The sequence below is a fragment of the Strix aluco genome, chromosome W (genome assembly GCF_031877795.1).
Source record: "Strix aluco isolate bStrAlu1 chromosome W, bStrAlu1.hap1, whole genome shotgun sequence".
NCBI lineage: Eukaryota > Metazoa > Chordata > Aves > Strigiformes > Strigidae > Strix > Strix aluco.
The window spans coordinates 35,904,320-35,917,997 of record NC_133970.1 but is presented as its reverse complement, the minus strand read 5'-3'; the positions used below and the strand labels follow the sequence as shown (position 1 = coordinate 35,917,997).

Below are 13,678 nucleotides of genomic sequence, written 5' to 3'. Positions count from 1 at the left end.
ACATGAGCCAGTAGCGTGCCCTGGCAGCCAAAAGGGCCAACCATGTCCTGCGGTGCATCAAGCACAGCATAGGTGGCCAGTCGAGGGAGGTGATTGTCCCCCTCTGCATGGCACTGGTGCGGCCCCACCTCGAGTACTGTGTGCAGTTCTGGGTGCCTCAATATAAGAAGGACATCAAACTATTAGAGTGTGTCCAGAGGAGAGCGACCAAGATGGTGAAAGGTCTCAAGGGCAAGACTTATGACGAGCAGGGGAGGTCACTTGGCTTGTTCAGCTTGGAGAAGAGAAGGCTGAGGGGTGACCTCATTGCAGTCTACAACTTCCTCAAGGGGGGCAGCGGAGGGGGAAGTGCTGATCTCCTCTCTCTGGTGACCAGGGATAGGACACGTGGAAATGGAATGAAACTGTGTCAGGGGAAATTCAGATTGGACATTAGGAAAAGGTTCTTCAATGAGAGGGTGGTCGGTCAGTGGAACAGGCTCCCCAGGGAAGTGGTCACGGCACCAAGCCCGTCAGAGTTTGAGGAGTGTCTGGACAATGCTCTTCATCATATGGTTTAGTTTTAGGTAGTCTTGCAAGGGACAGGGAGCTGGACTTGATGATCCTTATAGGTCCCTTCCAACTTGAGATATTCTATGTCAGGGGCTAGCTAGAGGTAATGGAAGATGTGTAAGGATAGATAGTCCCATAAAGTATTTGGAGAATTCAGTGGGTAGGTTGACTTAAGTGAGCTTTGACACCTTAAGGAAAGGTGGCTCCCTGAAAGGTGGCCAAAACAGAATTGAGTTTTTCCTCTGTTCAGTAAGACTTCTGGTAGTCTGTCTTTATGCTTTTCTAGATTTTACTTGCTTTAAAGTTTGTGAATGTGGTACGCTTCCTCAGTGTCTTGCTTTTGATTTCCATTGCACTTATGAAAGTGCAGTTCAGAATAAGAAAAACATTGCATTTAAGTAACAGTCCACAGGCTATGAATAGTTGTCCTGTACTAAAAGGAATAATTATGTCTGAGAAACACAGTTTGGTTTTGCATCTAATTTGTAAAGTTTTAATTTTACCTTGTGCTTATTTTCACCTGGGGGGGAATACAAGGAATGGGGTAGTAAATTCATACTGTAACAGCATTTCTCAGTGGTTACTTTTGATAGGCAAGATTTTGTGCAAGATCTGCAAAACATATGGATGATTACTCTCTGTCAGTATAATTTATAAACATTTAAATACTATATTTTTCATATGTAGGCTTATATTTTTTTCTATGGTAATTCTGGTAGTGCTGACAGGGAATGTTGGTATTTGAGTCTTTGCAATGCAACAGTAAGATTTCATACAGTGTTAAAATGCTAGACTGGAAGAAGCTTTTTTTTTTTATAAGCTAGCAGCAATATTAAATAAGTCTCAAATGTTTTTCTCCTAACTCACAATATCACAAATGGTATTTGATTTATTTTTCTGAAGCTTGAAGAGTTTCAAAATTGCTTTGTACAGACAAAGTAAATTATAAATGTCAGGTAGGTCTGTTTAAAAGCACTAGGTCTTGTTTAAAAAAAAAATCTAGAGCTACTCTGACTTATTACTTATCTACTTATTTTAACATGCAGCTCGGTGCATAAAGGAAAACTGAAGTATATGGTTAAAGTTATTTGGCTTCTAACAGTCAACTGTGCATGTATAAAAAACTCTAATCACTCATTACAGATGTCACACATACAGAAAAATTGGGAGGATGGAAATCTTGAAGTCAGTATTCAGATCTACTGAATATGTGCTATGTTCATGTACTGATTCAATTAATAATCTATGGGATGTTACCAAATCCATAAAAACTGTCTATTGAATGAGCAGCTCTTTCTGCAGAGGAAAAAAGGGAACTTGTTCAGGCTTTCTTTTCAGTAAAGTATATATTCAGCTAAGAGTGCAGTAATAATCAACTTTTAGATTATACTCTTTTTGTATCTTGTGGATGCTGATTATGTAAAGAAGTATTCCATAATCGTATGCATTTGCAGGAATGTGCTTAGATACCTGAGGATATGCTCACAATTCCATGTGCTCACCTCTTTTCCTACCAGCTGTGTGTGCAAGAGAAGGGCATACTATGCATGTACAAATGTATGCAACAGGAGTAAGGGAAGATAAAGTGGAATTGAATGCCTTTAAATATTGGATGAACAGATGTAGAAAGCAGGGTCTGTGAATATTAGACTTGGAGGATTACAATGCCCGTCAGCATAGGGATAGAAATTACTCTGTATTTTGTGTGCTGCTCAGAGTAAAAACATTCAGATAGTTTCCAGGGGTTTGGTTTTGCTGCTGTTCTTTGTTTTACCTTTGTTGGGAAGCTGAGCCATCTTGAACAGTTTTGATAATCCCACTTCTAACATTTGAAAACCATAACAGTACTAGCGAGCAGAAAGCATATATGCTGGTGGTAGCAAAATATGTCCTGGAGATTTGTGCTCTTCAGTTTGAGAATCACTGGCCTGTAAGACTTTAAATGATGTTTGTGTTTCGCTGTAAGTAACAGTGTGTAGTTGTAGTTTTTTTAAGGAAGCTGAGAATGGTATGCTTCAATTAGAAATCCACATTTTTCCTGTTTATACAATTTAGCTAATGCTAAGACAGTATCTTATAGTCTGTAGCATTAACACATCATTAACCTGCTTCATAGAATCACAGAATGGTTTGGGTTGGAAGGGACCTTCAAAGGTCATCTAGTCCAACCCCCCTGCCATGAGCAGGGACATCTTCCACTAGATCAGGTTGCTCAGAGCCCCGTCCAACCTGACCTGGAATGTTTCCAGGGATGGGGCATCTACCACCTCTCTGAGCAACCTGTGCCAGTGTTTCATCACCCTCATTGTAAAAAAATTTCTTAGAAGATGGTTTATAATACCTGTGCCTGTTGTGCATTGAATTATGATCTTTAAATAATAACCTGGAAAAATAAGCACATTAAAGCAATATTGAACTTCCACCATTAGAAGTAGATTTGAGCGCTGACACTTTCTTCCCCTGTGTACACAGTATGAAGCTAAGATTTAATTTCTTATATATATATATCTATATTTATATCAACTTAGCAGAAATTCTGGAGTGATACCCAGCAAAAATTAACAACAGATGTTGAAGTAGATACGTGATTTTTCTTATCTTTCCCTTACTACCTCTGACTCTCACAAGCTCTTCTCTCTACTTTTTCTTACGTTGTGCACTAATTCCAGAAAGTGATATTAAATAACACATAAGTGCTATTAAACACACAATAACTTAAACTAATGGTGTAGACATACCTACTGTAGCTCAAATACAGCTACTTTAGATAAACCATAAGAGACTAACCGTGTTGGCTTCTGTGAGAAGCTGCTAGAAGCTTCCCCTGTGTCTGATACAGCCAATGCCAACCAGCTCCAAGATGGACCTGCCGCTGGCCAAGGCCGAGCCAATCAGTGATGGTGGTAGCACCTCTGCGATAATGTATTTAAAAAGGGGAAAAAACTGCTGTGCAGCAGCAGCCGTAAGTGAGAGGAGTGAGAATATGTGAGAGAAACAACCCTGCAGACACCAAGGTCAGTGAAGAAGGAGGGGAGGAGGTGCTCCAGGCACCAGAGCAGAGATTCCCCTGCAGCCTGTGGTGCAGACCATGGTGAGGCAGCTGTGCCCCTGCACCCATGGAGGGTAACAGTGGAGCAGATCTCCACCTGCAGCCCATGGAGGACCCCACACCAGAGCAGGTGGATGCACCTGAAAGGGGCTGTGACCCTGTGGGAAGCTTGTGCTGGAGCAGGTTTGCTGGCAGGACTTGTGACCCTGTGGGGGACCCACACTGGAGCAGCCTGTGCCTGAAGGACTGCACCCTGCAAAAGGAACCCACGCTGGAGCAGTTCATGGAGATCTGCAGCCCGTGGGAAGGACTGACATTGTAGAAGTTCGTGGAGGACTGTCTCCTGTGGGAGGGACTCCACACTGGAGCAGGGGAAGAGTGTGAGGAGTCCTCCCCCTGCGGAGGAAGAGCAGCAGAGACAACTTGTGATGAACTGACCACAACCCCCATTCCCTGTGCCCCTGTGCTGCTCAGGGGAAGAGGTAGAGAAATTGGGAGTGAAGTTGAGCCTGGGAAGAAGGGAGGGGTGGGGGGAAGGTGTTTTTTAAAATTTGGTTTTATTTCTCATTACCCTACTCTGATTTGATTGTCAATAAATTAAATTAATTTCCCTGAGTTGAGTCTGTTTTGTCCGTGATGGTAATTGCAGATTGATCTCTTCCTGTCCTTACCTCGACCCAGGAGCTTTTCATTATATTTTTCTCCCCCCGTCCAGCTGAGGGTCAACCTACCACAGTTGGAAAAGATACAGATAAGCTGGGCCAAGTCATAATTTGCCAAGTTAGTGGTATTCAGTTGATTCCTGCTTTGTTTAAAGGTGTTTTTGTATTTAAAACATCACACTTCTCACCATATTTTTGTTCTTGATTTCAGTCTTATTAGGAACAAGTGGTTGTGTCTTAAAAGATCACAGAACAGGGAAGTCTTTTATGTTACAAACTCTACACAAAGAAAGATGTGAATTATAGTTTTATACCAAGCATATTTAAGAATAAAATAATATCATAGTAGGGCTATACTGGTCTGCTTTGGTAAAGTTGTCGATAATGTTAATCTAGGCAGTGGTAACTTCCTTGGTTTGATATGTACTGGTTAACGTTGTGTATGATAGAGAGATGTGGAGAAAGTCAGAGAAGCTGACAGATAGAAATAAGCAGGAGAGGATTTTAAAAAAGGAAAAGGAAATCACAAAATTGAAAAAACCTGAGCTAATAAAAGCTTCTTGTAAGATGTGTTCTTATAGGTAATGACCAAGTGACTGAATTGCTAGTGGTACTTGAAACTAGATGCTACAGTACATACTGGTGGAATAGTTAAGCAATAGATTGTGGATCCTCAGTTGGAAAAATTAATATGCTTCTCTAGTTAACCAGATGATATAAGCCTTTGTTAATTAGAAAGCTGTGGAAGACATTACTAATAAATGACATCATGTTTGAGAATATGAATAGACCACTGTTAAATTCCACAATTCTCTTAATAACTGTCCTTATACATATTCATGTCTGAACAAAATTAAAATTCTATTTATTTTCTACTGATCCATAAAATGTCATGTATGTTTATGGCAAGTAGTGCAGTGTAAAAACAAACAAGCAGAACGCTGCACCACAGAATATAGTTATCTTCTTTTTTCTAAAGGTTATAAATATTGCAGGCAGCATATCGGATTTTCAGTTTATCAGTAACACTTCATTTAAAACAACCGCATTAGTTCTTACAGAGTTAATGAAAATATGTTTATTAGAATAGAAGACTGTTTCCCTATAATTGTCTCTTGTTTTCTTAGCCTCCTCCAGGGAATGTGAAAATGCCTAATGTACCCAGTACCCAGCCAGCAATAATGAAACCAACAGAAGAACCACCTGCTTACACACAAGTTGCAAAGGTTTGTCTATAACTTTCAGGCACTAGGTTCCTTTCAATTATAATCATATAAATACACTTCTGCAATGGTGTATTTTATAAATAAGCATTGCTTTCCTGATGATTTATGAAAATTAATACTGCCTTTAAGTAATCAGTTACTGCATGAATTCATGTAATATTAGGTAAGTCTTCATCCATAACTGGAGATGCTTAATTATGGAAAATATACTTGGAATACTTATTTCATGTTTGTATTTTTTTTTTAATCAATATCTAACAATGCTTGTTTTGTTCAGGAGCATGCCTTGGCCCAAGCAGAACTGCTAAAGCGTCAAGAAGAACTGGAAAGAAAAGCAGCTGAACTAGATCGCAGAGAAAGGGAAATGCAGAGTCTGAATCAGCAGGGGGGTATGCATGAAAAAAATATTTCTTTAAATTGCAGAAATTTCACTTTTTCTTAGAAACTGCTTTAGTTTTACAGTGACATTGTGAAAGAGATCAAAGAGGGGTTTTATAATCTCTCCAGAAAAAGAAAATTTATCTGCCTTGAGACAATGTATAGTGTGAATAAAAACTGGGCTGGCCTGTACAAATTTTCACAGCAAAAAATTTAAATGTGGCTGTTGTGGTTTGAGCCCAGAGGGCAACTGAGCACCACACAGCTGCTTGCTCACCCCTTTCCCCTCAGGAATGGGAACGAGAAAATAAAGCAAAAGTCTCTGGAATCAAGGACAGGGAGGGATGACTCACCCATTATGGTCACAGGCAAATGACAGACTTGTTAGGGAAAGAAAAAGAACGTTAATTTAATTCAAACACCACCACCACCACTTAGCAGACAGAGTAGGACAGTGAGAAGTATAACCACATCTTAAAAATACCTTCCCCCCGCCACACCTCCCTTCTTCCCAGGCTCAGCTCTGCTCCCGATTTCTCTCCCTCCTCCCCCACAATGGCACAGGGGGGCAGGGAAGGGGGGTTGTGGTCAGTCCTGCCGCTCCTTTCCTCCTCAGGGGGAGGAATCCTCACACTCTTCCTTTGCTCCAGCGTGGGTCCCTCTCACAGGAGACAGTCCTCCATGAACTTCCTCCAGCATGAGTCCTTCCCACAGGCTGCAGCTCTTCCCGAACTGCTCCAGCATGGGTCCCTTCTGTGGGCTGCAGTCCTCCCAGTAACAGACTGCTCCAGCATGGGCTTCCCTCAGAGTCCCGGCCTTCTTCATGCACAGCCGTCTGCCCCAGTGTGGGGTCCTCCACAGGCTGCACATAGGTATTTGCTCCACTGTGGACCTCCATGGGCTGCAGGGGGACAGCCTGCCCTCTCACCATGGGCTGCAGGGGAGTCTCTGCTCTGACTCACCTCCCCCTCCTCCTCCTTTCGTCCACTGACCTTGGTGTTTACATAGATGTCCTCCTTGCAACTCCCACTCCTCCCAGGTTCCCCTTCTTAAATATGTTATCACAGAGGCGCAGCCACCATCGCTAATTGGCTTGGCCTTGGACAGAGGTGGGGCCGACTTGGAGCTGGGGGAGCTTCAAGAAGCTTCTCACAAGGGGCCACTACTGTAGCCCCCTCCTCTGCTACCAAAACCCCCGCTGCACACACAAACCCAACACAGTGGCCTATGTTACATATTACTCTTTGCTATCAGCTATTTTAATTCTAGGTTAATATCCAAATAATACTACTGAATAGAAATGGAGCAGTTTGGGAAAAGGAAAAGTAACTTCATAAATAACATCTTTGATTTCTGTCAGTATTTATAGCTGTAGGAGAGCTTTCCTGTTCTGAAACATTTTCTTTTGCTGTGCTACAGACACAGTATTCTATGCAAATAGCAGAAAGATTTATTCTATTATTAATCTTTTATTAATTTTTTTCATATGACACTTTGGAACCCATAGTCAAGATCCGTATCTCATTTTGCCATAAACTGTGCTGTGTGAAGCCATCAGTTTTTGTTCTGCAATTTCACAAATGAGATTTATAACTGAAGATACTTTGCTAGAAGTAGATTTATAGGAATACTCCTTTTCAAAAAGAAAAGCTTCAGACTGAAGTTAGAAAAAAACCAACCACAAAACAAACAAAAAAACCACCATGTGCAATGTTGACTTTGTGTGATCTTTTCACTTGTATCTAGAATTCTGACTGTTGTATTTCCCCATGTGCTGTGGTTTTTTTGCTCTTGTGGAAACTGGAATATGCAGCGATACAATTCCAGATTGCATAATTGCTTAGTAATTCAAATTCTCAGGGAACTTTATGCCAGTCATGTGCTAGGATCTGGGAATGGGGAATTGCTATTCTTCTAAGGAAAAAAATCATGGTAATATTGTCCCTACATTAAACCATTTTTATTTTCTCAGTATTTTTTTTTTTAATCCCTTTATTAAATTTCTGTACCTCTTCTCCCAGATAACCATTTTTTTGGGTTGTTTTTTCACACGCAGAATCAGACAGAATCATTCAGGTTGGAAAAGACCCTTGGGATCATCAAGTCCAACCATCAGCCCTACTCTACAAAGTTCTCCCCTACACCATATCCCCCAACATCACATCCAAACGACCCTTAAACACATCCAGGGATGGTGACTCCACCACCTCCCTGGACAGCCTATTCCACTGTCTTTCATTTCCTTCTCCATATATTGCTCTTCATCTGATTTCACTAACTTATATTGATGGTCTGGATTGATTACTTGTCTCTTCCAGGCTTCAGGGACAGTTTTGTTCATCTATATTATAGGGAACATAACTCTGATACCCCATGCATGTTTCAGGATATTTCTAAAATGGGTATTTAATGTGTTATTAGGTTGCAGCTGTTCACATCGAAGTGCAGGAAGAGTCCTTGAAGAATCTAAAGGATTCTTTAGGAAGGCTGAATAGAGAAGAGAGCTCTTAAAGCTTTAAAGAGGATATTGTTTTTTTGCCAAATGACTGTGTAAAAGATGCTGCAAATCAGAAATTGTATGTTGTGACTGAGAACAACATTCTTTCCCCTCTGATTTTTTTCTTTTGCACACTCATTTGAATTCCTTTGGAAACACTAGAGATGTTTTGATTGGAGGGTAAGGTCTTTTGCAACAGTACTCTAGCTATTTGCATTCAATTTAAGATGCTGCACATCTAGGACACTGTCATCATATGCAATTGACTACAATGCAGAGATCTTCAGGCTGATAGGTCTGCTCAGCTCAATGCTTTCAGTCTTCTCTGCTCAGGTTCTGTGCAGTATTGCACTTGAGATTATTAAAGTGTGTTGCTTCCTATTTCAGCTAGTTTATTTGGACATGCCTGAAAATCCCTTTCTGGGCTTGCATGAAGCTAGTTTGGGGGTGTCTGCGTTCATAGTGTAGGCATGCCATTGAAATTATGTTAATAGGCCTTGAGATGGTAACTTGTGTTGAATGAAATAACTCTGAGATAGGTCTTTGCTTATCAAGATACAACCTTGGAATATGAGTATCCAGAGTGTATTTAGAAAAAGGCCACTTGTTTTTTTTAATCTCAAACCATCTCACCAAGCTGTCTTTCAGTCTTAGTTGAGAATTTTGAAACCTGTGCAACAGGAGTAGGAAAGCACATCAAATAAAATTCTTAAATAAGAACTTGAACTATTATAAGATATCCGATTTTTTTTTTCTGTGACTCTGTCTTGAAACTGTCAGTCCTGAAAGAAATAACCATATACTGCAGAATGAAGATCTGAATTACTGTCAGATATTTTTCATATAAGAAATCCAAAAAAAGATTTTTAATATGGATGGGGATATTACTTGATTACCTTCTGTATGCTCCCTCTGTAAATCCCCTGCTCTAAAAGGCTTGATAAAAAAATGTTCAGTGGAAGAGGCAGAAAATTTAACAGATACTTAGTGCCTTTGACCTGTTTGGACAGAACTGTCAGCTTCATCTTGTCTGAGTAGGGAAAGAAATAAGAAATAATGCAAGTGTGTAAGCTTTGCAAGTTTTCTGTTCTTACCAGATGAACTGCTAGTAAAGATATGGTTGAAGATAGAAATTGCAAGCAAAACCGTGTCAGAATTACAAATAAAGGTGCCTTTAGGTTAGTCTCAAGTTCAGCTCCATTTTTGGAATATGGTGATTAATGTATCTCTTGCATCCAGAATTTGAAATGCTATGGTAAAGGTTTGTTGTAGTTATCTTAGTTGAATCTCTGAGTCTATGCTTGGTATACTTGTGTTTGGCAGAATGTATGCTCTAGTCTGTGAGCATATCAGCATACAGGAAATCCAAATGTCTGATATTGTGTTGTCCTTTGTGGTGTCCTCACTCTCACACAACTGTATCAAAATATATTGATGCTGTAGGGCATCTTCGTGTAACAAAAAAGTAGTTTAGACTATTTAAATAGCTTCCTTTCTTCAGGCTTACGGGCTTTTAGGTAAAGCTTTGACTGTAAACTATTGGGAACTAGTTCAAAGTATTAGAGATATCCAGGTGTTACAAATATCAGGATGCACAGGGAAATGTGCATTTAAAAGTCAAGGAACTCTGAGAAATTTTGTGAAGAATTTTCTTTTCTCATTACTTCATAGGAGCTGTCAGATGCCTGCTTAGTCTTTTACATAGATAAAATATTGTACTTTCCTTGATCTGTCTGCACTTCATTGTCTTTTATTTCTGAAGTTTATTTCTGAAGTTTATTTTCAGTATTGTATGAGGATTGCTAATAGAACTCTTGGGTTTTGGTAGCCCAAGTTATCCATATGCTTGTGAAACTTGTGCATAAACCAATTTGAATAAGTCCAAATGCATATCTCTTTCTAATATACAGAGACTAAACTGTATTGTAAAGAGTGCTTTTTTTCTTTTCTGATTTGCAGGTAGAAAAAATAACTGGCCACCCCTTCCTGAGAATTTTCCAGTGGGTCCATGTTTCTACCAGGACTTTTCTGTAGACATTCCTGTAGAATTCCAGAAGACAGTAAAGATTATGTACTATTTGTGGATGTGTAAGTAATTTTTTTTAAAATAAAAAACTAAGTGTCTATTTGAACTTGATGATACATACCTGCTACTTTGACTTTTGCAACATCTGTAATGAGAAATTGTTTTAAATCCAGAAGTCAAATGTTGAAGTGAAATCTTTGTTTAGCTTCAATTTTAAAAGTATTGGATTACTTCACAGAAACTTCCACAGAAAAAAAGGGGGAGGATTACCCAAAGGCAGTTTGGTTATAGTATATTGCAGTTTTCTGTTTTAAATAACCCTGTTGCTGTAAAATGAGCTTTGATCATTTATTACCTTAGAAATAATTTTACTGTTTTTAAAATTAGTTTATATATAAAGAAATATAATTCACAGCCAGTGTTAATATAGACTTGTGAGTTTAAGAAGTGTAATATCCATTTGCTTTATAATAGACATAGTTTTATATAGTTTAATGTGATTTTAGTCTATAGTGGAGACTTAATATCATTTTAGTTTATTTAAAAGAAAATACCTAAAGGGGGCATACAAGAAAGCTGGAGAGGGACTTTTTACAAGGGCATGTAGGGATAGGACAAAGGTAATGATTTTAAACTGAAAGAGGGTAGATTTAGATTAGATGTAAGGAAGTTCTTTACTGTGAGGGTGGTGAGACACTGGAACAGGTTGTCCAGAGAGGTTGTGGCTGCCCCCTCCCTGGCAGTGTTCAAGGCCAGGTTGGACGGGGCTTTGAGCAGCCTAATCTAGTGGAAGGTGTCCCTGCCCATGGCAGGGGGGTTGGAACTAGATGATCTTTAAGGTCCCTTCCAACCCAAACCATTCTATGATTCTAATAATGTAGGTGCCAAATAGCATCAGTGCAACTTGTGGTCTTTATCTACAATTCACTTTCAAACATTAATGGATGATAAAGTGTAGTTAATTAAGACAGGGAATGTATATTCTGGTGCCTCTTGGAGGAAAATATGATTTGTCCAAGGGAAATGTGTTTGGAGTTCCTTCAGCCCTTTATGCATTGACATGGGCATTTTGCTTTAAGATTTTTTTTTTTTTCCACTAAGTTGATTTAGGGCTTATTTAAGTACTAGTTAAGGGGGAAGCAAAGATCTTTGAAGAGTCTTTTTTTCAGAATCTTCATTATCTTGCCAGTTCTTTACAGTCAAAGCTGACGTGAGCTGTTCTGGAGCCGAGGCAGATCTTGGTGTACAGGGGAGTTTCCTGAGGCAGGGAAATGCTAGGGCAGTGGAGAGACCCACCAGGAGCCAGCAGCTCTCGTGAGAGATGCTGACAAGGCCTGGGCATTGCCAGAGCAACTGCGGCTACCCCCGCACCTATAAAAAGCAGCCTAGGGGAGCGCCAGTGACCAGGGTATGGTGTGGCAGCTTGTGCGTCAGTTTGCATGGAAGGATGTCATCACCCTACCAGCTCAAAAGGTCAGTTCAGTCAGTGGTCATCACCTTCCCACAAAGAGCTTTGCTATGGTATCCATCTGGCAGAAAGCTGTGTCCTCTGTACTCACCAGAACAGATGTGGCAACCCAGACAGAGCTCCTACAAAAACATGCAGCCACCCAGGTCTCAGGCTGCAGTGTGTGCCAGAGCCTTTCACTAGTACCTGATGGTAGTAGTGAGAACACCTGTGTGAGGTGTGACCGAGTGGATGACCTGCTCAGCCTGATGGCAGAGCTACGAGAGGAAGTAGAAAGGTTAAGGAACATCAGGGAGTCTGAGAAAGAGATAAACTGGTGGAACCATGCTCTACCCTCCCTGAGACTGAAAAAGGAACAGCCACCAGAAAAAACACAAGATCAGAGGGATTCTGTATCCTCTCCCTGCCAGGCTGAAAGCAGTCACATAAAGGAAAGGAGTGTCTACGCTTGGGGTGGCAGATGAACCCCCTCCTTGTACCTCGCTTTCCTAGGTGCCTCTATACAATAGGTATGAGGCTCTGGATCTGGAATATCAGTCAATGGATGATGTGGATGATGGTCCATCTACACCAGAGGTGTTGCCAAGGTCAGAAAGGCTTACCCCCTGTATCACAGCCACCTTGACGAGGAAGAAAAGATGGGTTATATTTGTAGGTGACTGTGGGGACGAGATCCCGTGCAGGCCACAGGAGACAAGACCACAGACAATCAATATGATTGGAAGTCAAGCTCAGAGCTTTATTAGCAAGCAAGCCCTTATATACTCTGCTGTCTTCTAAGAATAGCAGCAAGCCTTTATATATTGTTGTGCATTCTAAAAGTAACTCCCCTTGGCACTTTCCACAAACATTGCTACCCGCACACAGCCAGTAGATAAGTTCCTGCTTTTGCAATTCCAAAAGGTCCCTTCTTTATCAATGTCCTGGTTTAACCAGGATAGGGTTAAGTTTCCCCAGCAGTGGGGGGGAGCTCTAGCCGGGTTATTCAGATACCATGCGGATGTCACATCCTGGCAGGTCACATTTTCCTGGCGCGGGAGCGCGGTGCACTCGTGGTTTTGTACATCGTGCTTCAAACTGCTGTATTTGGTAGCTATTTTGCTCTGTTCATTGCTATCACTATTACTGTTATTGTTATTGTTGTTGTTGGTTGTGTTGCTATTGCACTGTTGTATTAAACCTTTCCTTATTTCAGTCTTGGGGCTTTGTATTTCACTCCCTTTGTGGGGGAGGGGCAGCGGCCGCGTGGTCTCAGACCCTGGCAGGGGCTAAACCATCACAATCAGTTTCTTCCTTAACGAGCACATTCTTTTCTTCTGGCCTTCTTGTAACTATTTCTTGTTTTCAGACGTCATTAATCTTCTGCCCGAGTGCTGGTTGTACTTTTCCATTGTCAGTGTGGGCAGAAAGTTCAGTAAGCCAGCATGCACACCCACAGGTGACTCCCTTCCGAGGGGAACAGAGGGTCCAATATGCTGGACAGATCCTCCTCTTCGGCAAGTCTTCTGCCTCCCTGGGGCCTGGGTTAAGGACATCACTAGGAAACTTCCTAGCCTGGTATGGCCCTCAGACTATTACCCATTATTGTTCTTCCATGTGGGTGGCGATGAAGCTGCAACATGTAGTCTAAGGGCAATCAAGAGAGACCTCAGGGACTTGGGATGGTTGGTAAGGGAATGCAGAGCATGTGTAAATTTTTCCTCTCTCCTTCCAGTTGCGGGCAGAGACATTGGAAGAAACAGACAGATCCAGTCTATTGATACATGGCTCTGTGGCTGGTGTCACCACCAGAATTTGGGGTTTTTTGATAATGGGATGGT

The 13,678-nt window shown here is 41.0% G+C and overlaps 1 protein-coding gene across 1 annotated transcript in view; it reads left to right on the top strand.

Annotated features, from left to right (window-relative positions):
• Window positions 1–13,678, top strand: part of LOC141917701 (secretory carrier-associated membrane protein 1) — a 64,562-nt gene that overhangs the window by 27,172 nt on the left and 23,712 nt on the right. Inside the window, exons 3-5 of the mRNA XM_074811096.1 lie at window positions 5,391–5,489; window positions 5,767–5,878; window positions 10,324–10,452. Of these exons, the coding sequence (XP_074667197.1) occupies window positions 5,391–5,489; window positions 5,767–5,878; window positions 10,324–10,452 (340 nt within the window). The remainder of the gene's footprint in view (window positions 1–5,390; window positions 5,490–5,766; window positions 5,879–10,323; window positions 10,453–13,678) is intronic.